At 68.0% G+C, this 25,200-nt stretch overlaps 2 protein-coding genes across 2 annotated transcripts; one reads left to right on the top strand and one right to left on the bottom strand.

Annotated features, from left to right (window-relative positions):
- Positions 1-4,700: 4,700 nt before the first annotated feature.
- Positions 4,701-7,708, top strand: ARSA (arylsulfatase A). The gene is made up of 9 exons (XM_054570443.1): positions 4,701-4,782; positions 5,072-5,324; positions 5,443-5,683; positions 5,769-5,987; positions 6,058-6,227; positions 6,539-6,663; positions 6,756-6,883; positions 7,057-7,159; positions 7,275-7,708. Exons 2-9 carry the CDS (start codon positions 5,107-5,109, stop codon positions 7,592-7,594), a joined length of 1,524 nt encoding a protein of 507 aa, XP_054426418.1. The 5' UTR covers positions 4,701-4,782; positions 5,072-5,106; the 3' UTR covers positions 7,595-7,708.
- A 7,242-nt stretch (positions 7,709-14,950) lies between these two features.
- Positions 14,951-24,231, bottom strand: MAPK8IP2 (mitogen-activated protein kinase 8 interacting protein 2). Its single transcript, XM_054570442.1, has 12 exons — positions 24,130-24,231; positions 23,131-23,236; positions 21,581-21,850; positions 21,382-21,475; positions 20,090-21,298; positions 19,818-19,893; positions 19,492-19,664; positions 19,308-19,417; positions 18,653-18,757; positions 18,503-18,573; positions 16,163-16,261; positions 14,951-15,767 (listed from the first exon to the last, which is right to left on the bottom strand). The coding sequence occupies exons 1-12, from the start codon at positions 24,192-24,194 to the stop codon at positions 15,695-15,697; spliced, it is 2,451 nt and encodes an 816-aa protein (XP_054426417.1). The 5' UTR covers positions 24,195-24,231; the 3' UTR covers positions 14,951-15,694.
- Positions 24,232-25,200: the final 969 nt, after the last annotated feature.

Here is a 25,200-nt window from a genome sequence, read left to right as displayed (position 1 = left end):
CTGAGCTGTGACCCACGTGCTTTCCTCAAGCCCCTGGCCCTTGAGCGGCGGCAGCTGCCTGTCCGCCTGCTAGACCTGCACCCAGTCTGCAGGGGCGACCCGGCTGCCGGAGGGTGAGGGTGCAGGCTGCTGTCTGCAGCCACTTTGGGGACAAACGCTGCATCTGCTGCGGAAGATGCTCTGAGCTCCATCTAGTTCCTTGAAAATTGCTCCCCGTTTGATCTGGGCAGAACTTCCTTCGGGGACGAAGTTGGCGATCCCGGTGAAATCCTCACGCGATGATCGGAGGGACTTTAATGAGGGTGCGATCTGTTCTGGGAAACAGCCAGCGGCCCCTCTGCCGTCCACAGGCGAGTTGGCGTGTCCAGCCTGGGGCTGCTTCTCCTCCCGGCCCGGCGTGCGCCTCCCGCGTGGCCTCTCAGGGCCCGTCCCTGCGGGCGGCACTGCCATGAGCCCTGACCCCTGCTTGTAACTCCACTGTGCGACTGTTGGCACAGGAGCTAGACATCAACAAAGGGGCAGAGCAAAGGGAATCAGACAGCAAGAAGCCTACTAACCGGGGAAGCTGCAACCAATATCGGGCCTGCCTCCCTGGGAAGCTGCAGCCGCACACAGGCTCCGGGCAGCATCGGTCTGCTCCCCACAGATTACCTGGGGGAGGGATAGAGTAATAAGAAGAAAATTCCTCGCCGGGCCGGAGCCCAGCAGAAGCCAAGATGGCGAAGCAGGGGGCGGGGTGGGGGGGGCCTCCACTCCGAGGCATGCGCAGTCGGCGCTGAGGGGCTGGCCGCAGAGGCCTGTCTCTCTAGCCCGGGGAAAGGACCAGATGAGGTGGGGGACACAGAGCCCCTGGAGGTCCAGGAAATGGGTTGGTTGCAGGGGACCAGCAGGAGCCCGCAAAAGACTGGGACTCCGGTTGGTTCGTTTGAAAGGGCTCGTTGGGGTCCTTCCCAAGCCCAAGGGGATGTACCCCAGTGACACGTGCTCGGACGGAGCACGTCCATCCTTTCCCGCCCATCGTTCCTGCTCCTCTCTGCGTAGCAGCCCCCGAGCGCAGCAACGCAGCGCCCCGCAGTGTGGCCGGGAACAGGCGCCGCCAACCCGGGGGGACCGGCGGGGACTATACGGGCCACGCGTGGGTACGGCACGGGACTGCGGACACCGCCCTTCGTTCTGGCCTTCGTTCACGGCGGGCGGACGCAGGTGGGAGTCGGGGAGCCTGGGCACAGCCTTCCAGGTCGCCACAATGAATCTTCCCGCGTGCCCCCGCGTGCAGGTCCCCAGGGTGCTTCCCTGTGACCCCATGACAGAGCCTCGTGGCTCCTGCGGGAGGCCCTCCCTCGTCCGGATGTTTCTGTGGCCCCTGCCCGGCCCCACCCATCACCCACATGGCACCAGCAGCAGTGAAAGCACCGACTCACCACCTGCCGGCAGCGGCCAAGTCCCACCCATGCTCAGTAGCTGTCGCCATCCCCGGGGAGGCTGAGTGTGTAAGACTGTCGCCGTCCCTCCATGGGAGCCCAAGAGCAGGGGCTCACACCCAGGCACAAGGAACCAGGGGCCAGGGAAGCCCCCGCCGAGAAGGTGACATCCCAGTGGACCGGCGGAGAGGAAGGAGCCACACCGGCCGGGGCTAAGAATTCCAGACAGGGCACAGCAAGGGCGGCCCCCGAGGCCGGGACACACAACCGACGAGCAGAGCAGAGGTGGGGGGCTGAGGGCCAGTGCCGCACGGAGCCACCGCCCGCCAGCTGCAGGATGGGGGTGGGGGACAGAGCCTCTCCCTTGACCCCTCTCCACCCCAGAAGGCACCGTGAGGCAGGCTGTATTCAGGACCGTCACAGCAGGGGCACGAGCCACTGCGATGACATTCTCGTCTGCAGCGGGGGCAGGTGGGCCCAACCAGTCCCAGCAGGGACACACAGGAGCATTCGGGGACAGGGCTCAGGACACGTGCCCCCAGAGTATGGCACCTGGGCACGTTGAGTATTTTAACATGAGGGAGTTTGAGAATCAGGTCACGAACACCCCCATCCTCGTCCCCAAAAGAAGCCATCACATCCTCGTGGGAGAAGAGCCCCCCACGCCCAGAGGAAAGGCGCCGCCCTACGCGGAAGGCAAAGAGGGATCCCAGCGGACGCCTGGCGCAGCCTCCCTGGGCTCCTCACTCCCCACCGACCCAGCACAGACGCTCAGGCTGAGCTGGTTCTTCTCGGGTCTTCGATTCATGACGGAGTCTCCCACGTCACATAAAACATACAAAATTAAATAAATGTCTATACTTTCTTCCTGTTGATGATTCTCGGTTTAATTTTCAGGCCCAGCCTGGCACTCTGTCAGGTCGAGGAAGGCTTTTCCTGCCGTACAAGAGCCAGTGCGGGCCCGCGGGTGGAGAGTCGCTGCGAGGAAACGCGGGGTGTAGGGGACCCCCGACTCGTGCCAAGGGCAGGCACCCACCAGGCTCACCTGGGCAAGGTGGGCGGGGCCGGGTATTGAGGATGGGGCTTCTCGCTAGGTCGAGTCCGCAGGGCTCTCGTTAAAATGGATTTTACGAAGGTCTAGGCGAAGGTTCATTTCGGAGGATGCACCTGCCAGCAGAGTCCTCTGGAATCGAAACCAGCCACAGGGCCTCAGGGTGGCAACAGGGTGGCTGGGCGGGGAAGCGGGATGCGGACAGGGAGGTCGGCGGCCGGGCAGAGGCAGGCGCAGGCAGGGGGCAGGGAGACCGGCCTCCGGCGTCCCAGGTCCCGGCATCAGCGGGCCCAGGAAACACCGCGGGAACTCCTCGCGGGCAGGGGCAGCGGCGCCGGCGCTCCCGCGGCCACGCCCACGCCCACCGCGCAGGCCCAGGACACCGAGGCCTCGCTCCGCTCCGGTGCTGGGGCAGAGCGAGAGGACCCGCACCGCTCCTCGCAGGGCGTCTCTGCTCCTGCGGGCGCTCGCTCCAAATTAGCAACGGCCCAGGGGTCTAGCGCCACTTCCCGCGCCCGGGGGGCCGCCTCCCCCCAGGGCTGTGCCCCAAGCTGACCCTCTGCAGCAGTGCCATAAAGAGAGCTCACATCTAAAAAAACTCCAACGCCTGCAGAGCCTTGGCTTTGAACAAACACAGCTGGTGGCACCCGCACCTCCTCCCCCACGCGGAGGTCAGGGGCGGGCTGGCTTCGAGTCCCGTGTCCGCACACCTGAGCAGCCTCCAGAAGCGGCAGGGGACGGGGCCAGCCGTTTGCATAACGTTACAACCGCGGGCAGGCTCTTTCTGGGAATCAGGGCAGGTCCTCGCGTCTGGGGTGGTTCCCAGCTTGCAGCAGAAAGCGCCTTTGGTTGGTTCCCTTTAAACTGTAATTCGCAGCGCCCACCAGCCGCGATCGCTCCAATTCCAGGTTCAAAGATTTCTGGGCCAGGGAGAAACTTTCTGTCCTGGCCACCCACCCCATTCTGCTCCCACGCACCAGCCCAAAACCCACACTGGGAGGGGCCCGCAGCGGATCGCGGGGGGACACTAGCCCCTTCCTTCCCCCATGAGGTCAAGCAGCCCCATCTCCGGGAGGCCGTGCCCTTCCAGTTTTGCTCCCATGATGCCCCTTGGCGTAAGTCCACACGGCGCCAGGGCAAGGCCAGCTCCCGGGGATGGGCTCCCATGGAAGCTGCGTCCCAGCCCCCACCCCAGTTCCAGAGGTCTCTCCAGGGTCCCGCCCACTCTCCCACCCGCTCCCCAGCAGCCCAGGCCCTGCGCTGCCTGAGCCCAGAGGTCCCAGAGGGGTGCCTTGAGCGTGGGGGGTGCCCGAGGCCAGAATGCCGCCTTGGGGAGGGTTCTCTAGAGGGCAGTGGCGCTCAGGGAGGCTGCTGGGGGCAGGGCACCGAGTTCCTGCCCCCTAACAACCCTCTGCGGCCCCCCTCTAACTCTGAAGAGACAGCTGAACACACTGGGGACCGGTAGGTGAAGTCACCTGCCCAAGGCTGGCTGTCCAGTGGCGGAGCCAGGACCAGGCCGGGCTTCTTCCCGCCTCATGGGTCCTTCCCATTGGTCTGCCCTGGAGACACGCCAGCCCCGAAGCCCGGACAACACGCTGGCACACACGCCACATGCACACACCACACACCGACTTACATCACATACATACCACACACCGCACACCACACGCACATACCACGCATGTTCACACACATCACACACGACACACACATGCACAGGGAGTGGGTTTGGAAGAATACACTGTCTCGCGTTTCACGACGAGCACCAGCGGTGTTGAAGGAAAAACCCAGAGAGGTTTGCTGGTCCACCGGGAGCCCCGCGCTCCGGGCCTCTCAGAACAGCCCGCGGCCCCGCAGGACGGGGGAGGCCGGGGCAGCCCCCGCACAACGGGCGCGAACGCTGGAAGCCCCACCCAGCTCGCGCCACAGCCCAGGCCCGTGTCCCCGGCGCCAACGGCCTCGGAAGCACAGGAGACCCGCGCGCACCCGCCGCGCCGCGCCCTGAGCCCGCCGCGCCGCACTCCGGCCGCGACCCCGGGCTCCGACCCGCACCCCTGGGCTCGCCCCGCAGGCCCCGGACGCTCCGCCCCGCCCTGAGCCCCGCCGGGCAGGCCCCAGGCCCTGCGCCCCGCCCCGCCCCGCCTTTGCTCGGCCTGGCGCGCGGCGCGTCACAGGAGCGCGGGGCGGGCCGGGGGCGGGGCGACGCGGAAGTGCCGCGGAGGGTCCCGCTGCCCGCTGCCCGCTGCCCGCTGCCCGGACCCGCCCTCCTTGGCTCAGTCCTGCTCTTCCCCGCCCCGCCGGACCCCGCGGGTCAGTGCCATGTGGCTTCGGCCCCTGGCCTCGAGCCTGGGCCGGGACCCCTGGGTGAAAAGGGCACCTGCAGGTGTCCCGGCCCAGGAGGGTTTCCGGGGAGTCACATCCCAGGCTACTGTTGGGGGGGTGGGGGTTTCCGGTTACCGGGTCCTTCGGGACTTTAGAAGGGGGTTGTCTATTGTGGGAATCGGGATTATTTGGGTCTAGGGGCTCACGGGAGGGCAGGGCCTGGTCCGGGGGCTCTGAGGCAGAGCTTGCTGGAGCCAGTTTGCCTTCCCTTCCGAAGGGTCTCTCGTGACAAGCCTGTCTGGGCCGTGCGCCATGGTGGCGCTGTGGGCTCTGGCTCTGACCTTGGCTGCAAGCCGGACCGCCGGCTGCTCCCCTAACATCGTGCTGATCTTTGCTGATGACCTGGGCTACGGGGACCTGGGCGCCTATGGCCACCCCAGTTCCACCACCCCCAACCTGGACCAGCTGGCCGCAGCGGGGCTGCGGTTCACGGACTTTTACGTGCCCGTGTCTCTGTGCACGCCCTCCCGGTGAGCGAGGGGGCAGGGCAGCCCCCCGCCCCCCGCCCGCCCCCCACCCTCCCTGGCGGGCGCCCAGCTCTCACCCGGGTGCCCCTCCGTCTTTGTCTCTCTGTGTTCTGCTCTGCAGAGCCGCCCTCCTGACCGGCCGACTCCCAGTCCGGATGGGTCTGTACCCCGGTGTTTTGGGGCCTGGCTCCCTGGGGGGCCTGCCCCTGGAGGAGGTGACCCTGGCTGAGGTCCTGGCTGCCCGAGGCTACCTCACGGGGATGGCCGGCAAGTGGCATCTTGGGGTGGGGCCTGAGGGGACTTTTCTGCCCCCGAATCAGGGCTTCCATCGATTCCTGGGCATCCCATACTCCCACGACCAGGTAGGAACTGCACTCCCAGCCCCTCGCCTCCCCGGACCTCCCAGCCCCCGCCCCAGCCCAGGTGCTGACTGGAGCTGCCCTCCAGGGCCCTTGCCAGAACCTGACCTGCTTCCCGCCGGCCACACCCTGCGAGGGCATCTGTGACCAGGGCCTGGTCCCTGTCCCGCTGCTGGCCAACCTGTCCGTGGAGGTGCAGCCCCCGTGGCTGCCAGGACTTGAGGCCCGCTACCTGGCCTTCGCGCGCGACCTCATGGCGGATGCCCAGCGCCAGGGCCGCCCCTTCTTCCTGTACTACGCCTCCCACGTGAGTGCCCTGGCCCTGCGCCCAGGCTGCCCCGCCCCCACCCAGTGCTAACCCTAGCCTCTGCCCCCAGCATACCCACTACCCGCAGTTCAGCGGGCAGAGCTACGCCGGGCGCTCGGGCCGCGGGCCGTTCGGGGACGCCCTGATGGAGCTGGACGCGGCTGTGGGCGCCCTGGTGGCGGCAGTGCAGGACCTGGGGCTGCTGCGGCAGACGCTGGTCATCTTCACGGCAGACAACGGGTACGTCGGCGGGGCTGGGCGCGCGGGCAAGTCCTCACAGGTGTGGCTCTGGGGCCTCCCTGTCTCCACCGCCCGCGATGGACAGAGCGGGAGGAGGGGTCCGGAGAATGCTGACCACGTGATGGCGACGGACAGGTGCGCGTGGCAGGCGGGCCAGGGCACCTGGGAGCCGGTCCGCGTGGGACCGGGCGAGGACAGGCCCCTGCGGCCGCCGCTGCGCGGACCCTGCCTGCCACGCCTCCAGCCCCTGGAGTCTGGGTCTGGGGCCACCAGGGCAGGACAGACGTGCTGACAGGCCCTGTGCGCCCCAGGCCCGAGACGATGCGGATGTCCCAGGGCGGCTGCTCTGGCCTCCTGCGGTGCGGAAAGGGAACCACCTTCGAGGGCGGCGTCCGAGAGCCGGCCTTGGCCTTCTGGCCAGGCCACATCACTCCTGGTCAGTCTCCAGGCCCCCTCCTCACGCAGCCCCGGCCCCACCTCCCCAGTGCTGATGGAGAGCCAAGTGACCACACAGCCCTCTGCCCCCAGGCGTGACCCACGAGCTGGCCAGCTCCCTGGACCTCCTGCCCACCCTGGCGGCCCTGGCCGGGGCCCCGCTGCCCAACATCACCTTGGATGGTGTCGACCTCAGCTCCGTGCTGCTGAGCACTGGCAAGGTAGGGCCAGCGACCCCATGGCCCCGGCCCTGGGAGGGACCTTGGCCCGCTCACCTTGGTCGAGCGGCATCCAGGTAGTGCTGCCTCTGGGGCTCCTGGGTGGACACATTCGGGGGCTGACGCAGGCTGATCGGCGTTGGGGCCCCCCCCATGGCTCCAAATTTTGCCCTCAGAGCCCCCGGCAGAATATGGTCTTCTACCCTGCCTACCCGGATGAGGTCCATGGGGTGTTCGCTGTGCGGAGCGGGAAATACAAGGCCCACTTCTTCACCCAGGGTAACTGCTTCCCCCTGCCCCTCCGACACATCCGGGCCCCCGCCTCCTGCCCCCGCTCCTGCCTCCCCTCCTGCCCCGGCTCCTGCCCCGTGCACAGACGTGTCCCCCTCCCCAGGCTCTGCCCACAGCGACACCACCGCGGACCCTGCCTGCCACGCCTCCAGCCCTCTGACGGCCCATGAGCCTCCGCTGCTCTTTGACCTATCTGAGGACCCCAGTGAGAACTACAACCTCCTGAGTAGTGAGGCTGAGGTCACTCCGGAGGCCCTGGAGGCCATGAAGCAGCTGCAGCTGCTCAAGGCCCAGTTTGATGCTTCCGTGACCTTCGGCCCCAGCCAGATGGCCCGGGGCGAGGACCCTGCCCTGCAGATGTGCTGCGACCTCGGCTGCAGCCCCTGGCCCACCTGCTGCCTCTGCCCGGAGCCCCCGCCCTGAGGGCACCTTCCGTTGCTGGGGCTGGGGCACCCCGAGGGGTTTGTACCCGTAACCCAATAACACCAGCTGAGACTTGTAGGTGTGACAATTCATCTGATCCTTGGGATGGCCAGAGGTAGGTGCTATTCTGCCTGTGCACAAACGAGGAAACTGAGGCACAGGGCGATCTGGCCACGTGCCCGAGGTCACCCTGCCCGTGGCAGGCGGGGCCGGGAGCTGTGGCCAGGCACCCCGGCTCCAGGGATTGCGGGTCCGTTGGCGGGAGCCGCACTGCCTGCTGTGTGTGCCTGGCGTGGGGTGGGGGGCGTGAGGGCTGTGCCCAGGAGCGGTGCGCCCAAGGGAGCCGGGTGTGCTGGCGGCACGGGACCAGGCCGCACTGGCTCCCCTCAGAGACCTCCCTGAGGCCAGGGACGAGCTGCTCGTGCTGCGTGGGGATAAGGGGGCCAGGCCCGCCCGATACGAGGAAGGTGCACCAGCCGCTTCTGAGGCAGCCCCCCAGCCCACCCTGACCCTGGCCCATATCTGCCCCATGGAGCACACCCATTTCCTGTCCCCTGGCTTTCCTTGTGACCCAACTGAAGCCACTCACCCAGCAGAGCTCTGAAAACCATGTCTAGTTTGGTTACATCCCCCTCAGAGCTGCAGGCCCAGAATAAAATCTGGGCTCCGAGGTCTGCCCTCCCCCTCCCCCGCACCCCTCCACCTGCCCAAACCCCACCTGGGGCTCTGTAGTGGGGACTGGACTGCCCGCTCGCGTCTGCACACGGGGGTCCCTGCGCAGGGCCAGGTGGGCCCACGCGCCCCTTCGGTGTGGGCTGGGCGAGGCAGGTGCCGTCGGGGTGCTCGAGGGCCCCCGGGGGCTGTTTGTCCCCTCCCTCGTTCAGGTCCCTGCCCGAACCATGGCGGGCGGAGGCCCTGGAGCGTGGAGGCGCAGCCTTGCCCTGTCCCGGGAGGCAGGGGCCGGCCGCGGGGCCACGGCTGGTCCGAGTGGCGTGACAAGAGTCCTGGTCGGCGCGCGGTGGGCAGTCTGCTGGGACCCGGGTCTGCTGGGGGCTGTGCAAGTCCCTGGCATCCCTGGACCTGACCAGACCTTGTGCAGCTGCCAAGCCCGTGTGTCCCCAGCTGTCAGCCTCCACAGCTCACCGTGTAAGGAATAAACCCGCCGTTTGAGCCGCTGGTGTGGTGTGGGGGCCTGTTACTCGCGGCGGGAGGCATCTCCCTGGGATGATGGGTGAACAGGATGTACGGCATCGCCCGGGCAAGCCCAGGCACGTGACCCCCACCACTCCTGGTCAGGTTCGGGGGGTGCACTGACGGTTCCCCAGGCCCTGCTGTGTCCTGGGGCTGCCCCCACGGGCTGTGGTTTCCTTGGGGACCCCCCGCAGCCCCTGAGGCTGGCGTCAGGAGGGCCCCCCCGCGCGTGTGGCCTGGCAGAGGCGCTGGGCTGCGTCAGCCAGGTATACACACCTGACCCACCTGCAGCTTCCTGCCCACGGGGCCTACGCCCCGGCCGAGCGCCCTGGTCTCAGGCGAAGGACAGGGCCCTGAAGCAGAGGCATGACCTGCTCATCCGATCCCAAGAGCGAACACTCACAAGAACCAAACGAGCAGGTGCCGCCCCTCCCGAGCAGTGAGCGTCCCTGCGTGCCCCCCACCCCCCGCACCAGCCACGCGCAGTGCTGGGTCACAGGTCACCAGAGGTGGCCCATCCCTGCTCCAGGGTGCCCGCCGTCAGCAAAGGAGATGAGTATCGACGGGCTCTGGGACGCCGGTGGCTTCCGGCGAGAGGGGCCTGCCGCGTTCGTGGGTGGGGTGTGGGCAGTGCCTGGGAAGGGGCCTCGGGACCTCAGGGCGCTGCCAGTGTTCCCATCTTGACGGGGTGCAGGCGGGTGTGTGCAACCCTCGAGCTACACACTCAGGGTGTGGGCCCTCTAGGATGTCGTGTGGGTGCCTTACACTTCCACGAAAACAAAGAGTTAACCGTGATCGATGCCTCAGGGGAGGAGGACTGTTCCTGCGCGAGTGGAAGGCCGCGAGCCAGGCTGAGGGCCCTCCCTGCTGAGGTTCCAACCCCACGACCCCGCGGTCAAACCTGCGTGGCACCAGGGTTAGAAAGGGAGCCAGGTCCTCCCCGCCCATTGTCCTCGGGTTTGGCTGGGATGCTTTCGGGAGCAGAAACGAGTATTTGCTGTTCCAGCTGCATTAGTGCAACGCACCCACTCGTGCAGACACTAGGGTGTGCACACGCGCAGACACGCATGCACACGCACACGCGTTCACACACTCGACAGCCCCACACGCCGCCACGGAGTCCCGGCTTTTCCCTTTCCTGCTCTGCTGTTGGTTTCAAAATCAGCCCCTTTTCCGGGGAGCCTGGGGCCGCCTTCTCCCCTGGCCGGAGGAGCTGAGGGGGGTGGACACACACGCAAACATGGTGGTGCTGCGGGTCCTCCCAGACGTGTTAGGAAGGGACCCAAGACACCCGGCCGCCCCGAGCTGCTCCCTCCCGGGCCAGCCACTTCCCCGAGTCACCAGAAGGGGGAGCCAAAGGGGGCGTTTCCAAGGAATGGTGCAGCTCTCACCTCCTCCGCGTTCTGCACGCTGGGCGCTGCCTCTCCCTGTCCTTGCCCCAGTCGCGGAGAAGGGGTCGCAGTAACAGAGGGGTCCCTCCCAGGCGGTCCCAGCTGTGGGGCCCAAGGCATGAGCCCCCGGGGCGAGGGGGAGCGCAGCCCCTCCCTCAGGTGTCTCAGAAGGGAGGGGGCAGGGGGGCGGAGTTGAGGGTGTCGCCTGGGCAGGCGGGCGGGGCCCTGGCAGGGCGCAGCCGGGGCGGGAGGGGGGGGGGCCGTGGCGGGCCCCGATTCCACAGCGGCAGTGGGAGGGCCTCACCGTCTCTTACTGAACAAGCAGCCGCGTTACAAGCAGCCGCGTTACAAGCGGAGATTCCGGAGCCCCCCGCCCCCCGGGAGCACCCAGTTCCCTGTTGGGGCTACAGCCCCCACCCCTGGAGGGACAGACGTGACCTCCAGGGCATGGGGACCCGCAGAGCAGGGAAGGGCGTCCAGGCAACTGCCCCGCAGCAGGCCGAGCTGCCCCCCCGAGTGCCATGTCTGCCGTCTTTCCCGCTCTGCAGGGCCCCAGCACCCTCCCCACAAAGTCCTTCTGAGCTGTGTTCCCTGGAGGTGGTTTCCCTGGGCTGGTTGGGACAGCAGAGTGACAACAACAGTGTATTCCAACCCAATCCCAGCAAATGTGAGCAGGGGGTCAGGGCAGCCAGACAGGGTCCCTGCCAACCAGGGGGACGGACGCCGAGCGTCTGTGGTGGAGGGCAGGGGCCTGCTTCCCGGAGACACTGAGGCAGAGCGCTGGGCCCACCTGCCCCCTCTGGGGACTTGTCCTCCCTTGTCACACCTGACTGGAAAAATCGCTTGCCCTGAGACACCTCCCATGTGAGCTCGATAGTCCCGTCCCTCACCAGGCGCCCAGCAAGGGCGCAGAAGCTAGAGGGGCTGAAAGAGCTCACTTCGCTCCCGCCCCAGCAGTGAGGCTGCAGACGAGGGGGGCGGTCGGCCTGCTCTGCCGGTAAACCTCGGGCAGGACGCCCCGACGGACTGCGGGTGGGCCGCGCTCCCCGGGGTAGCACGCTCTGTCCAGACACAGGCTTGGAGCAGCGGGCCCGCGGAGCAGTGCGCGGGGCCCCGCAAGGCAGACTCTGCAAGGCGGGCTCCGCACAGGTAGGGTCTGCCCAAGGTGGGCACCGGCCCTGCCTACCAGGTGAGTCCCTGGGGATGGCTGCCCAGCCCATCTGCTCCAACTTTGCACAAAGGAAATAAGAAATAAAGTCGGCCCTGGCTGGTGCGGCTCAGTGGATTGAGCGCCAGCCTGTGAACCAAAGGGTCGCTGGTTCGATTCCCAGTCAGGGCACAGGCCTGGGTTGTGGGCCAGGTCCCCAGTAGGGGGCGCGCGAGAGGCAATCGCACATGGATGTTTCCCTCCCTCCCTTCCCCTCCAAAAATAAATAAATAAAATCTTTTTAAAAAATAAAATCAAAGGTGTCCTTACTCATCAACTGAAATGATGGCCGAGGCGCCCCCGTGGCTGACCCCTTTGAGCTCTCCGCAAAGCCCTGGGTGTGCGAGGACTTCGCTCACAGGTGCTCACAGGTGCGAGGGAGCCGCGGCTGCACGGGGTGGGTGCTGCCGCAAGGTAGGGCCCAGCGCGTCAGATGGGCTGTGTGCTGGGTTTTAGGCCAGTTCTGCACACACGACCCAGGCGGCAGGGGTGGGACGCATGCGAGGAGAGAACCCCATGTTGCACATCAGCCCCTGTCCCACACGCCCCTCACACCTGCACGCGTCCTGTCCTGTCACACCTGCGTCCGCACCTGCTAACCAGGTGAGGCCAGCTCAGGCGGCAGCCCCCACAGGAGGGAGCCTGGCGTCCTGCCCTGCTCGGCACCAAGGCCGTGTTCCGTAACGTCCCCTCCCTTCCCCATGACCCCCTCCCCGTGTGGGCACCCGGGACCTCCACTTGGTGGGTGGAGGGTCTTCTGCCAGGATCCCTGCTCATGGGCTGTGTCCTGTGTCCTCCTTTCGAGGACAGCAGAGCTGCTGCTCAGCTGCAAAGGCTCAGTAGCCAGGGAAGGGACTTCTGAGCTCAGCGGTGGCTGCCGGGGGGTCCCAGAGGGCAGCTGCTTTGCCTAGTGGGCCGTGGGGCCCATCGCTCAGGTGGGCGGCTCAGGGGGGACTCGGCTTCTCTGAGGGCACCCGGCCCGCAGACGCTCCTCCTCCCTCGCTACCTCGCCCGCCGCTCACAGCAGCACTCGCTGGGCTCTGCCGGACGGGCCGCTGCCCCTCGGCTCCCACTCCCGCCCCTGGGCTCCACACCGGGCCCGGACCGAGGCCAGGAGCCCTGACGTGAGGGCGCCTCCCAGGGCCACGTCCGCCTCCGCAGCCCGCGCCGCCCAGGTGGATCGGGCTGGTCTTCCTGCGTTTTTCTCTAGGATCCAACGCATTGCCTCCACGTGTGTTACAGGGTCCGTGTTGAAAGGAACTGAGGGCCCACACGAGCTGTGTTCCCTGTGTGTGGAACATGCAGAGTGCGCACAGATTTGTCTCACCTTATTAATTGTATGTTTAGACCTGGTTTTTATTGTGAAGTGATCAAGAGAAATTAAAATGCATCGCTATGATTCTGCTTTCTTTGTTCTTGCCACGCAAACATGTGGAATCCTGCGTTTTTTGGCCCGGAGGTTCAGAGCTAGAGACTCGGTTGCTAAGTCTATAATTTTTCTGATTTTCCCTAAATGTTAGTAAACTCACTTTTTCATAGCTGCCCACTATTTCAATTAGGTAAATATACCTTAATTTAGTTAATCCAGCTGGTCAAAATTTAGATTACGTTTACGCTTTCCGTATTTTCAAACAACGCATACAAAGCTTTTCATTTAGGATGCCATTGAGATTGGGCTCCCGAAGTTGGAGTCCTGGCTGAGAGGCCTGCCCCTCATCCCCCCGGGGTCCCGGGGCCTCGGCAAGGGCGCCAGCCGCGCACGGCTCCGGGAGGCCCTGGCGTCAGCCTCCAACCACAGTCGGCAGCCTCTGCCGGCCTCCAGGGTGCCGGACAGGAGGTGCCAGATGCTCGGGGGATCCCCGGGGGCAAGGGGGTGGAGGGAAGGGGAGGCTGGAGAGCGGCAGGCACAGGCCAGGGGGAGGCGCAGCCGGGAGCCGCTGCAGATGTAAGAGGGAGGGTGGCCTGCTCGGTTTCTGTTCAAAAGCCCAGGATGGTTGTAGGTGCAGGTGGACGTGAGACGCAGGTGGAGGTGGGGACCCAGGGAGGCCGCCGGGTGCGCCAAGGTCCGGGACGCAGCGCCAGGTGGCTTGACCCAGGCAGAGTTCGGGGGACAGCAGGGGCAGTGGGGTGGCTCCAGGGCTGGGAGAAAACGTAGGGCCCAGGGGCACAGCCGCACAGGAGCAGGAGGAGAAAAGGCGCCCGTGAGTCGCGGCGGCGCTGGGCCGGCTCAGCCCTCAGCACCGTTCTCTCCCAGGATTTGGTGCAGCACCAGCCCAGAGACCAGCAGGGGGCGCTGGGCAGGGCGGCCGGGGGTGGTGGGCTAGCGCCCAGCCCAGCCCAGCCCAGCCCGCAGGCTGCTCTGAGGCAGGAGAGGGAGGGAAGGAGGGAGGGCGCAGCCCGGCTGGGGCCTGGAGCTCGAGGGGGTGGGGGCCGGCGCGGGAAGGGCCCAGGCACAGGACACCCAGCTGGCCTACAGTGGCTGGCGGGAGGGAAAACGAGCAATCCAGAAAAATGTGGGGACAAGTTGGGGGAGCTGCGAGCCCCACGCGGGTCAGGCACGGCTGGGCACGTGGGGTCCTCAGAAGGATGCGAGCAGGGGGCAGGGGGCAGGGCGGCGAGAACTCCCCCAGGGAAGCGGGCGTGGCAGGCCCCACGGTGGTGCCATCGGGGCTGAGGGCCACGCCCCAGACCCAGGTGCAGAGGAGCACCTGCCCCTCCACAATTTTAATTGGCAGGAAGTTTTCCTCGCAGGCCACGTGCTCAGGGGTTTTGGGAGTGGGGCTGCGTGTCCGGGCCGTGGGCCACAAGCTGTGTTTCCACTGGGCCACCGGCCTGTTGGAGGGCTGTCCACGAGCGAAAGGGCCAGGTCACTTACCGGCCCTTGACACTGCGACCCCATGGCTGTCGGCTGGCTGCCCTGAACGGAGCACAGGTGTGCGCGGTTTCTCAGTCCTGTGATGAACTGGCCTCTCGCTGCTCGCTCCCAATTCCTCGCCTGCGCGCTCCTGGAGGCGCTGCCTGGGGCTGGGAGAGGGGCCTTGGCCACCCCCAAGAAGCTGCCCCCAGCGCCTGAGAGTGGGGGCTGCGAGGGGCCAGGGAAGCCCTTTCTCCAGGGGGAGGCACCTACAAGCACCTGAGGGCACAGTGCAAGATGGCCGACTCCTTTCTTCTGGTTCTCTGTGCAGGACTTTTCATTCTCCTTTTTTTAAAGATTTTATTTATTTATTTAGAGGGGAAAGCAGAGAACTATCAATGTGTGGTTGTCTCTCAAGCGCCCCCCCCTGGGGACCTGGCCTGCAACCCAGGCCTGTGGCCTGACCAGGAATCCAACAGGCGACCCTTCGGTTCACAGGCGGGCGCTCCGTCCGCTGAGCCCCACCAGCCAGGCTCTGTGAAGGATTTTCTAAAATACCAGCTTTAAGACCCAAGCGGACTGACCACTGCCCCTCCCGCACACCCCCCCGAGGCGCACACCTGACCGCAGCCACGGGCTCCCCTGCCACCGCCGCCCCGTGCGGGTGGCCAGAGCCGATCGGGGTGTCAGGGAGGCTCCCCAGTGGGGCACCTCCAGGAGCCTGGCTTCTCCTGACTCTGTCGCCCGGGGGTCTTGGTGCCCACAGGTGTGGGCAGCGCCTGGGCCTCCAGCCCATTCTGTGTCCCCCCCAGAAATAGACAGGGTCACACCAAGCAGAGAGTTTATTGAGGTGCTGGACTGCGGGGAGTTTGCAGCGGCAAAGCAGACGCTGGTGTGGCGGGGCACGGGGCGGGGCACCCCGTCGGAGCAAGGTCTGGGGTTTGGGGCGAGTCTCAGGAACTACTCCTCATGTCCCCAGGGCCCTTCCGGGGAACCCCGCCCTGCTTCCCCCCAAGCTCCATGTGGGGCACAGTAGGGGTTCCTCGTTTGTCCCTGTGGTCAAGGAGGTGTGACCCCTTGAGATTCGCTATAAAAATTAAAATTCCTTTTAAATCACCGGGGAGGGGCAGGAGGGTCACCTGGGAGCCTGATGTCACCAGTCACCTAGAGCCTGACCGTCCTCCACACCCTCCCGGCTCTGACCCCAGAGTGAAGAGCAGAGGGTGAGTTTGCAGGCACGGGGGGCAGAGACAGACACGAGGAGGGAGGCACACAGAGAGAAAGAAGACCAGAGGGGAAGCGGGGGGCACGGCTCCCCCTCCCGCAGCCCCTGCAGAGCGGAGAGTCCCCGAGGCTCCCTGGACAGCAGGCCCCACGTGCCCCAGTCAGTCCTCGCCAGAGCCGCGCGGCCTCCGAGACCCGCAGCCCCAGCTGCCCGGGAGCGGGGTGCGCAGCGGCTACTCCAGGTAGATGTCCTCTGTGGGGCAGGCGTACTCCAGGTGCTCCTGGTAGTACTCGAGGAAGGCGCGGCTGCGGAGACAGCGTCCGCGCCTGCCTCTCAGGCCCCCCCCGCGCCCGTCACCCCCCGATGCCACTCCTCAGCTGTCCCGGCCACCAAGGCCTCAACGCCCCACTCCCACCCGACCCCGGACCTGGGCAAGGGGCCCGCACTGTGCCACGCCCCAGGCCACCCCCAGCCCCTGCCCCAAGCTCCTACCCACCTCTGCTTCTCGTCTGACCTTCCCTCTCACCTCTGTCCAAACTCTGCACCCCAACTCCCCCGTCCCCGGGCCCCAAACCTGGCCTCCGGGCCCACTGCCCCAGCCCAGCCCAGCCGCCTTCACCTCTGCGCCTGCACAGCCCCCGCGGCTCCCTCTGCCTGCTGGCCCGACCCTCCGACCCTCCGACCCCACGACCTTACTCACCCCACGCTCTGGGCCACGGGCCTCATCGACTCCTGGGAGACAAAGACGTGGCAGGCAAAGCGGCTCAGCAGAGGGTGTTTTGTGATGAAGCCGAAATAGCTGCAGGGGGGGGCGTGGGGGCGTCAGAGCGTGGCCCACACCGCAGGGCCCCCAGCGGCCTGGACACAGGGCTTGGGTGGAGGGTGGGGACCCGAGGAGTGTGGGTGTCGCACGACTTAAGGGTTCGAAGGAGCCTTTTGGGGTCCAGCCCCAGCACAGGCACCTCCGAGGGTCAGCGATCCAAGTTAACGTCTGCTCATCAGGGGTGTCCAGCCGCCCCTTTCTTCTTCGAGCCAGTGCTGTGGCCCCCACCCTGAGCCTGCCCTGCAGCGCAGACCACAGCAAGGCCTCACCCTGTCTTCTGGACGCACATCGCAGCCGACCTGGACACCCTAGGCCTGCCCCGCCCGGCCCGCGGTCCCGCAAACCCAGCGCCGCCTCCTGAGCTCTGGCGTGGGGCCGGACGGCGGCCCCTGCAGCCGGGAGACCCTCTCCCTGGAGGAGAGCCCAGCGCTGGGCTGCCTGTTCCCCCTCTGCCTTTCTTCTCACCCAAGGTGTCTTTGGCAGCCCTCGTCCAGAGGACCCCGCAGCACGAGCCGCGAGACCCCCATCCGGGGGCAGTCCAGTGCACATCCCCGGAGCCGGGGCGGGGCTGTGGCCCCCCGCGGGGCCCCCAGGACGGCCGCAGGGCCCGCACACGCACTCGCGCTGTGCATGAGCACATCCCAGCCCCGTCTGAGGGCCGGCCAGACCCCTCGCTCGCGCTCACCGACACCCGTCAGCTCACGCGCTGGGAGCCCACTGCCGCCCCGCGGCGGGGTGCTGCGGCTTGGGGCCTCACTGCTCCCTTCTCCGCGCTCCCCCGGAACCTGCTCTGCCGCCACCCTCCCAGCGAAGCCGGTTAACCGGCCGCCTGACACGACTTCCCAAATGTGTCCTCCCCGCCAGGCGCTGGGCTGCGTTCTGGGGTCCCAGACAGTAAGGCCCCACCCCCACTGGATCCGGAGCCACCGGCCCGATCACCCTCCTCTCGCGACATCACTCCTGGCCGCTGCCTAACCAGGAGGCCAAGCTGGGCAACCAGTTTCCCTCTGTTGAGAAGTAAGGGTGTCCTTTGTCCCCTCTGTCCCCTCCGGTGGGTGTAGGCCTCGGCCCCGGACCGCCCGTCTCAGAGCAGCACCCAGACACCAGGCCGCGTCCTGCCCTCTCCGTCCTCCAAGGCCCCGCTGCTGCGACCTGCCGAGGGCTGACACCGCCCCCAGGTGGCGGAGAGCCGTCCTCACTCTCGTGACCACAGAAGCGTCCCAATGACACACATGCTGGCCTCAGTGTCTGTCCCAAGCCCACGCAGCAGCGTTGTGTCCCCACTCCCGCAGCCCATTGAGTCCTCGTGAGCCCCTGGTGGGCCCTGTCCCTCTGGCCACCTCCTCCCATCTCCTTCCCCTAGGACATGGGGACCCAGTGGGCAGCCGTCAGCTGGGTGGGAAGCCCGCATCCCCTCGCCCGCGGCTAACGACGTTGGCACTGTCCCTCCCTGGGCAGGCTGGTCCCTCCTCGCTCGGCCCGGCTCCCTCCCTCGCCGCGTGGCCCCACTTAGCCACTTGCTCTGAGCTGACACCTTCCCTCCTGGCCTCTCTCCCACACTCCGGGCTCACGTGACAGATGGCTGCTTCAGTCCCCCGCACCTGCAGGCCAGGGCCGAGTCTCCCGGCCGCCAGCCCTTCACCTGCCTGTGGTGGGTCCCTGCACATCACCCAGACGCCATGTCAACTGCTACATCCCATCACCCCAGGTCCTGCCTGTCCCACCCCCGGTGCCGCCAGGGCACGGCGCCTGGGTGGCCTCAGCGGCGAGCCGGCCTGCACCTGCGTGTGCCCACGCCGCACAGCAGCCGGAGCCAGCGCATCCACCTGATTGTTACCCTGCGGCCCCGGTGCCAGTGGGTCATGGGCAAGGTCGTTGGCGTGGTCAGAAGGGCAAGGATACCCCTGTGTCCCTCCGGTGCCACCGAGCTACTCCCCAAGACCCCTACCGCCCCTCGCCCGCGGCCTGGGCTCGGTGGCCCCCCTGGAAGATCCACCGGTCACCCGCTTGCCTTCAGTCGCCTCCTGAATTCCAGGTCCCCCCCAGGTCTGCTCGCTGGAGCCCCAGAGAGACGTCCGCCTGCCCCCGCTTGCGGCCCTCCCTGGTCTGGGGACCGGCCTGTCTGCCCCGCAGACCGGGGCGGGGGTGCCGCCTGACCTGCGCCTCCTGAGCCCAGGGGCGGCCCTCGGGGCTGCGGGGTCTGGGGGGGGCTCTCACCAGCTGTTGCGGGGGTGGCAGCCGCAGAACGAGATGTTCTTCATCTGGAAGAAGTGGCTGCAGTGCTGGAACTGTGGGGGCGGAGCCCAGTCAGACACCGCGGCCCCCGCAGCCCCGCGGCGGGCCACCCCCGTCAGCTCCCATGCCCACCTCTGGTCCACCGCTCAGACTCAGCTTGACCCCCCGGAGAGAAATCTCGAGGTCACAGGAGGCAGGGGGACGCAGGTGGACGGTCAGCTTCCGGGCCGTGGCGATCTGGGGAAGGAGCCGAAGCAGAGGGTCTCAGGGGCCCCCCCACGGGCAGGACCCTGTAGGTTCCTCTGCAGGTTCTTGGTGTTGATGCTGAAGCATGGGAGCCAGGGTCCCGGCCGTCCCTCAGTTCGGGACCCGCCGGTCATCTCTCTGCGCTCAGCCTTCCTTGTCTTCCTTCCGTCCCTCCAGCCAGGACCATGGCCCCCACCGCCCCTGCCTCCCCGACCTGTCCCTGCGGCCTGGACGGGGGTCTCGGGGACAGGGCTGTCCTGCTCAACCACGGCCAGCAGATGAGCTGCTGTCCACGAACTGTCCACGAGGCCATCGAGAAGGGAGCAGATGATCGCCAGGAAGGCTCAGGGAGAGCTGGTCTTGGTGTCCAGGCACGAGGAGGACGGGTCAGAGAAAGGCAGAGGTCCCCCTGAGCCCGCCAAGAGGCCCCAGGCCCCCGGATCCGGGGCGGGGGCTGCCTCGGAGGCCCAGGGCCCCGCTCAGCCTCCGTGGGAGCCCGGGCCTCGGGGGCCGTGCCGCCGCGGCCCCGCCCCGCACTGACCTTCTGCATGGCCGCGCACAGGATCCCACTGCCCTGGTGGCAGGGCACCTCCACGGAGCCCAGGAACTGCACGTCGAAGCGCTCCACCCAGCACGGGCTCCGTTTGCTCCCTGCGGGTCACAGGGGCCGGGTCAGGGGTGTGCGGGCCCAGGCGGCACGGCGCCCCTTGGAGAGGGGGCCTTACCCAGCAGGTCCTTGGCGGGGCCCGGCACTGCGTGGGCGTAGAAGGCAGGGAAGACGCCCCGCTCCCCCGTGCGCATGTTGAAGCCGCGGAACCAGAAGTCGTCCTCCTCGGCCTCCACCAGCACCGGGTCGTCCACGTCCAGCTCCAGCTCGTCGGGGTGGCGGGGGATGAACCTGCGCCGGGGCAGAGGCGGGGTCACGGGGCGGGGGATGAACCTGCGCCGGGGCAGAGGCGGGGTCACGGGGCGGGGGGGGGGGGGGGGGGCCGGCGGCCTGCGCCCACCCACGTCCCCCGTCTGCAGGGTGGCGAAGAGACGGAGGCGATACCTGAAGACAGCCCGGTGGGTTTGCTCTCTCTCCTCCCCATTAACCAGGCAGGAAAAGAGGCCAAAGGACTCGGTGCCTGAGAAACAGAGACCAGAGACTCAGAAAGCGGGAAGGAAAGTCCTTCCAGGCCTGGCCCAGCTCTCCTCCCCCGTCAGGCCTGGAGTCAGGGAGGGGGGCAGCCCAGCCCACCGCCCCCAGGCCCTCTGCTGCCCTGAGCGCTCTGGGGGCCACGTGCGGTCTGGGCCGCGCCCCCTCCCCCACCTCGCACTCACTGGAGGACCGGGAGGTGCTGTTGACAAAGACGTTGAGGAACTTCTTGGAGAAGGTGAGGTCGGGGCTGTCCGGGGAGGCGCCCTCGGGGCCCGGGCCGACCCCCAGCAGGGCCGGTCCGGCCTCGTCCTCGCTGGCCTCGCCGCCGCTGCCCTCCTCGCCGCTGCCCTCGCCCAGGCCTGCGCAGCGCCGCAGGCTCACCAGCTCCAGCTGCGTGTGCTCGTCCACCACCAGCGTGTACTTGACGGCATCGTACACCAGCGAGGCGTCCAGCGGGGCTGCGGGGCCCGCGCCCCTGCCCCCCGGGGGCCCCACCTTGTCCTCGGGCTCATCCTCGTCCTCTTCATCCTCGTCATCCTCCTCCTCCGAGCAGGCGGCAGAGCAGGCACGGCCGGGCCGAGCGGCGCGGCCCGGGGCGGCCCACAGCGGCGTGATGGTGTCGCGCGTGGGGTTGCTGAGGAAGAGGCAGGGCCCGGGCTGCGCGGGGCCGGGCCGGGGCGCAGGGGGCGCGGGGGGTGGCGGCCCACACAGCGTCTCCATGTCCACCAGCTCCACACCGCCGGGGCCCTCAGCCTCGGCAGCCCCGCCGGCGGGCGGTGTGGCCCCCCCAGGAGGACGCTGCGCGGGAGACAGGCACTGGCCGGGGCAGAGGATGGGCGAGGAGCCCTCCGAGATCATGCGGCTCACGAGGTTGCTGAGCAGCCAGGGCGAGTCGGCGTCCTCGCTGAGGTCCGGCTCTGATTCGGAGCCGGACTCGTACTCGCTGTTGGTGTCATCGGGGCCCACGGGCAAGAACGCCGGGCGGCGTGGCGGCTCACACGCGGGCACAGGCTCGGGCTCGGGCTCGGGCTCCGAGGCGGGCGACGAGGCCTCCTCGATGGAGTTGGTGAGGTGCGAGGAGCGGCCGCTGCTGCTGCTCAGCTCCAGCTCCGTCTCCGAGATGGACGAAATCATGCGCCCCAGGCGTGCGGCCCCCGCGTCCTCTGAGTCAGAGCCCGGCGACGACAGCTCCTGGCTGCTGCGCCGGCCCCCATGGGCCCCGCTGGAGCCGCTCCCCAGGTCAACCTCGATGCCAGGATCCGAGGTGGGCGAGGACCCACCGGGCGCCGGGGCACCCCCGGGTCGGTTCCCTTCGCAGTCACAACCTGGGCCCACAGGCGACTGCGCCCCGCGGGGACAGGCGACAGCGGGCGGGTGTGGGGCAGGCGGCTCTGCAGGGAGGGCATAGGTCAGCCGGCCACCGTCCTCCCTGCCTGCCTCCCTCCCTCGCCTCCAGCCCCAACGCCCTGCTCACCTCGTAGGGGCTCCTGGGCCGGTGAGCACAGCTCTGTCTCCTGCCAGGATGCTGGAGGCGGTGGGGCGAAGCCTCCGTTGTTGTTCAGGGAGTCCTGCGGCAGGGACGAGAGGCGCTAAGCAGGGGCTCCAGCGCCCGGGGCAGGAGCCGCAGGCTGCCACGGGCAGTGGCGTCCTGGAGGAAGGGTCTGGGCACCCACCTGGGCTCCCAGCACAGTCAGGCTGAGCGTGGTGGGCCGGTGCTTGTGGGGCTCCTCGCGGGGCAGGGAGGGACTCAGCAGCTCCAGAGCAGGGGCTTTGGAGCCAGGACTTCCCCCTTCCTTGCCCTCCCCGTCTTCCTCCTCCTCGTCCTCGTCCTCCTCGTCCTCCTCCTCCTCTTCATTATCATCGATCATCTCAAACTCCTGGAAGTCATCCTGGAAGGAGCAGATGGGGTGCAGCTGCTCCGAACGCCCCAGGGAGAGGCTGTCCTGCAGGAAAGAGGGACAGAGCAGAGCTGGGCGGGAGTGTGACAGTGACTCAGGGCCCCAGGGGTCAGAAGAGGGGACAATGGGAAGTCAGAAGTCAAGGGAGAGAAACCTCCAGGTCACCCTGCTGCCCAGCAGAGTAGTTGTGTTTTTTTAATGTGCCTAAGACACAGCAGGATCCCTGTGGTTCGTGGTGAGAGCCCGAGCTCCCAGGCCGGGGTAACAAAGATTCTCCGAGCAGCACCCCGCCCTGGGTGCCGGCCTCATCTCGCCCCAGCCCCCCACACTGGACAGCACTGCTCCCCTTCACTGCCATTGGGCACAACTCACCGTCGCTAGCAGGGTTTGCTCTGCCTCCCCCGCCAAGCTGCAAGCCCCCCCGGGGCAGAGTGTCCCCCCTGAGCAGCGGCCTGCCCCACGCCCAAGTGTGGGCCCTACCCACGGCCCATGCTCAGTAAACGCCAGTCAATGCTGGAAGGAGGACACGGCCAGCACGCAGGGTCCCCAAGCTGGCACCCGCCTCAGGGCCTCTGACACAGTTGATCCCATTGGGCAAATTCTTGCCTGCAGTCCCTCCTGCCTACGCCCTCACCAGCCCGGCTCTAGTCCTCCCTGAGGGCACGCTTGTGTGCCATTTCCATGGGAAAGGCTCAGTTGGGTTCCCTTCCCCCTCCCTGCACCTTGTGTCCTCTGGGCAGAGCCCAGTCCTGGACACGCAGGCAGCCACCTCTCTGGTGTGCTTTTCTCCCCTGCTGGGCTATAAGCTCCTGTAGGCAAGGGCCACACCTGCCCTGTTCTCTCAAGCACTTGCAAGCTCTTGGCACTTGCCGCAGGGAAGTTGCTCAGAAATGTTCTTGAATGAATGAAGACAGAAACAGGGAGACAGGAGGAGGAGAGAAGGAGGGAGGAGACAGGGGAGAAGCAATTTCAGGGGTGGAGGCCTGGTGCAGGGAGGTGCAGGCGGGGACAGGGCTGGGTAGGAGATGTGAGCTGGAAGGAGTTCTCTTTCTGGGTGGTGCTCAGAGCCCACAGGGTGCCCGAAGCACAGGCACCCTGAGCTCCCTCAAGCTGGCCCGCTGACAGGGGTCAAGTGAGGACTGCCCGGGAAGACCCTCGGTGGAGGCTAGAGAAAGAGAGGTTTGATATGCAGGAAGACCCCAGGCCAAGAGGCCAAGGAGAGGGGGCAACCAGAGCATCTCTGGTTTCAAGACTGAGCTCAGACCCACCCTGAACCCCCACGGGCAGCGCTCCCAGAGGGGCCCTGCACCTGGCCCGCCCCGCACCTTCTCACAGGGGTCCGAGTCGTAGCTGAGGCCCAGGCCACAGTCATCGGTGATCTCGGACAGGTCTTCATCGTCAAACTCTTCCAGGCTGATGTCCTGGGGAGGCCTGGAGAGCAGACCAGGTCAGGGAGCAAGGACAGGGCTCCTGAGAGAGTCGGCAACCCCGGGGGCCCTGCAGGGGGGTGCGGGGCCCAGGAGGCGCCCAGGGACACCCAGTCCCTAGGCCTCAGGGTCCCCACAGCCGGTGGCTTCCAGATGCACATCCTGCCGCCACTGAGACCCAAGCTCCGTTCTCCGGGCATCTGAGCCGCGCCAGCCCCGAGGGGCCGCAGGTCCGCCTACCTCCTCCCGGTTCTCCTCCCCCGCTCGGCCCCAGGCCCCACCGGATCCCAGCCTGGGCCTCCGGGGAGTCGGGCTGCGCCGAGCGGGGGAGGGGAGCTGAGGCTGCAGCAGCAGCAGGGGGGGAGGGGGGGTCAGCCCGTTCTGGGAATCCAGTCTGGCCACTTTGTCTCCCCTTCCTGCCCAGGGCAGGCCTCCACCCAGAGGCTCAGCCCTCTGCCCACCACAGCCCCTTCCCCGGGGGTGGGGGCGGGGGGGCCAGGCTGATGTCAGCCGTCCCCTGAGCCCCGCAGGCCGCGCCAGGCCTCCACCGAGGGAGGCCCCGCAAAGCCAGAAGGACAGGCCGCGGGCAGAGGGTGCGTGCAGGGCTTCGCCAGGCCGGCCGCCCGCAGGCGACCGCCACCCTTGAAGGGTCAGCTGGCCCGGCGAGGTGCGGCACTGGATCCCGGCGCGCAACGGGGCGGGGGTCGCCGGGGGCCGGGGAAGGGGGTGAGGGGAGGGCGGAAACGGAGAGGCCGGTGGTCAGGAGTCCGGGCCTCGGGACCAGGAGGGCCCGGGCTCGGGGCCCCGCGGCGGTGGGGGGCCGGCAGGCCGGCCCGGGGCCCGGGAGGGGTCTGAGGCGGCCGCGGGGAAGGGAGGCCGCACGGGCGCGCCGCGTACCTGCAGCCGGGCGGCGACAGCGAGTGGAAGGTGGAGAGGGCGAACATCTGCGCGCGGTCCGCCATCTTCCCGGGAGCGGCCGCGCCGGGGCGGGGCGCGCTGGCCGCGGGTCCCCTCGCGCTCGCGCCCTCACCTCGTGACACGCCCTGCGACACCCCGCCCGCCACACACCTCGGCGGCCCGCAGGACACCGCGGCAGCCGGCGCGGACGCCGCAGGGGGCGGGGGAGGGGCGAGGACCGGGAGGGGCGGGGGCGGGGACGGGGGCGGGGACCGCGGCGCGTACGGGAGGCGGCCGGGCCGCGAGGCTCCCGCCCGGGAAGGAGCGGGCGCGCGGCTGGCGTTCGGGGGGCGGGTGAGAAGCGGATTGCGGGAGTGGGGGAGCAGGGCCGCGTCCAGGAGGGTCCGCGGGCGGGGACGGGCGGGGGCGGCCCACGACGAGGACCCTGCGTGGGGAGCGGGCGGAGGACCGCGGCGGCCGCAGCGTCCGCCCCGCCTCTTCGAGGAGCCGGAACCGGGAGCTGGGGTCCTGGGACTGGCGCGCGGCGGCGGTGCCGCGCGCCGCAGGGGCCGCAGGAGCTGTCCGCCCCCGGCGGTGCTGATCGGGCCGCAGGAGCTGTCCCCCCGGGGGTGCTGACGGCGGAAGGACAGGGACTGCGGCCGACGGTGCCGGCCCCCGCGGGACTCGGAGTGGACCTCAGAGGGGCGCCGACACCGGGCTGTCGGGGTAGCGTGGCGACTACGCAGCTGGACAGAGGTCCCGGCGGGCAGTGGGCGAGGCCGCGGCGCAGGGCTGCGGGGTTTCGGTGGAGAACGGTCTCCAGCTGCGGCCCTGTGGCCAGGACCGCTCCGCGCACCAGCTGTGCGGGGCCGGCGAGGTCCGAAGTCCTGCTCGGGAGCCGGCTCGGCCGGGCCGGCTAGCGTGGGGCGGGGGGAGGCCGACCACGGCCGGGAAGACGGCTGATAAAGACAGGCTGGGCAGACCTTCCGGAGATTTAGCTAAAGCAGGAGGCTGGAGTTCCAACAAGAGTGGAAATATGAAATTATCCTTTTCCTCCTGGATGGAGTTCAC

The sequence above is a fragment of the Pteronotus mesoamericanus genome, unplaced genomic scaffold (genome assembly GCF_021234165.1).
Source record: "Pteronotus mesoamericanus isolate MK-2021 breed Mesoamerican mustached bat unplaced genomic scaffold, CSHL_Meso_final contig_204, whole genome shotgun sequence".
Taxonomy (NCBI): Eukaryota; Metazoa; Chordata; class Mammalia; order Chiroptera; family Mormoopidae; genus Pteronotus; species Pteronotus mesoamericanus.
This window is presented reverse-complemented; position numbering and strand designations above follow the sequence as displayed.

Excerpts from the sequence above, each read along its gene's own strand:
- ARSA (XM_054570443.1), top strand. The coding sequence starts at position 5,107 with ATGGTGGCGCTGTGGGCTCTGGCTCTGACCTTGGCTGCAAGCCGGACC. Across the intron at positions 5,684-5,768 it reads TCCCATACTCCCACGACCAG|GGCCCTTGCCAGAACCTGAC; the intron begins GTAGGAACTGCA and ends GCTGCCCTCCAG. Across the intron at positions 7,160-7,274 it reads GGCCCACTTCTTCACCCAGG|GCTCTGCCCACAGCGACACC; the intron begins GTAACTGCTTCC and ends CCCCCTCCCCAG.
- MAPK8IP2 (XM_054570442.1), bottom strand. The coding sequence starts at position 24,194 with ATGGCGGACCGCGCGCAGATGTTCGCCCTCTCCACCTTCCACTCGCTG. Across the intron at positions 23,237-24,129 it reads CTGTCGCCGCCCGGCTGCAG|GCCTCCCCAGGACATCAGCC; the intron begins GTACGCGGCGCG and ends TCTGCTCTCCAG. Across the intron at positions 21,851-23,130 it reads ACTCGGACCCCTGTGAGAAG|GACAGCCTCTCCCTGGGGCG; the intron begins GTGCGGGGCGGG and ends TCTTTCCTGCAG.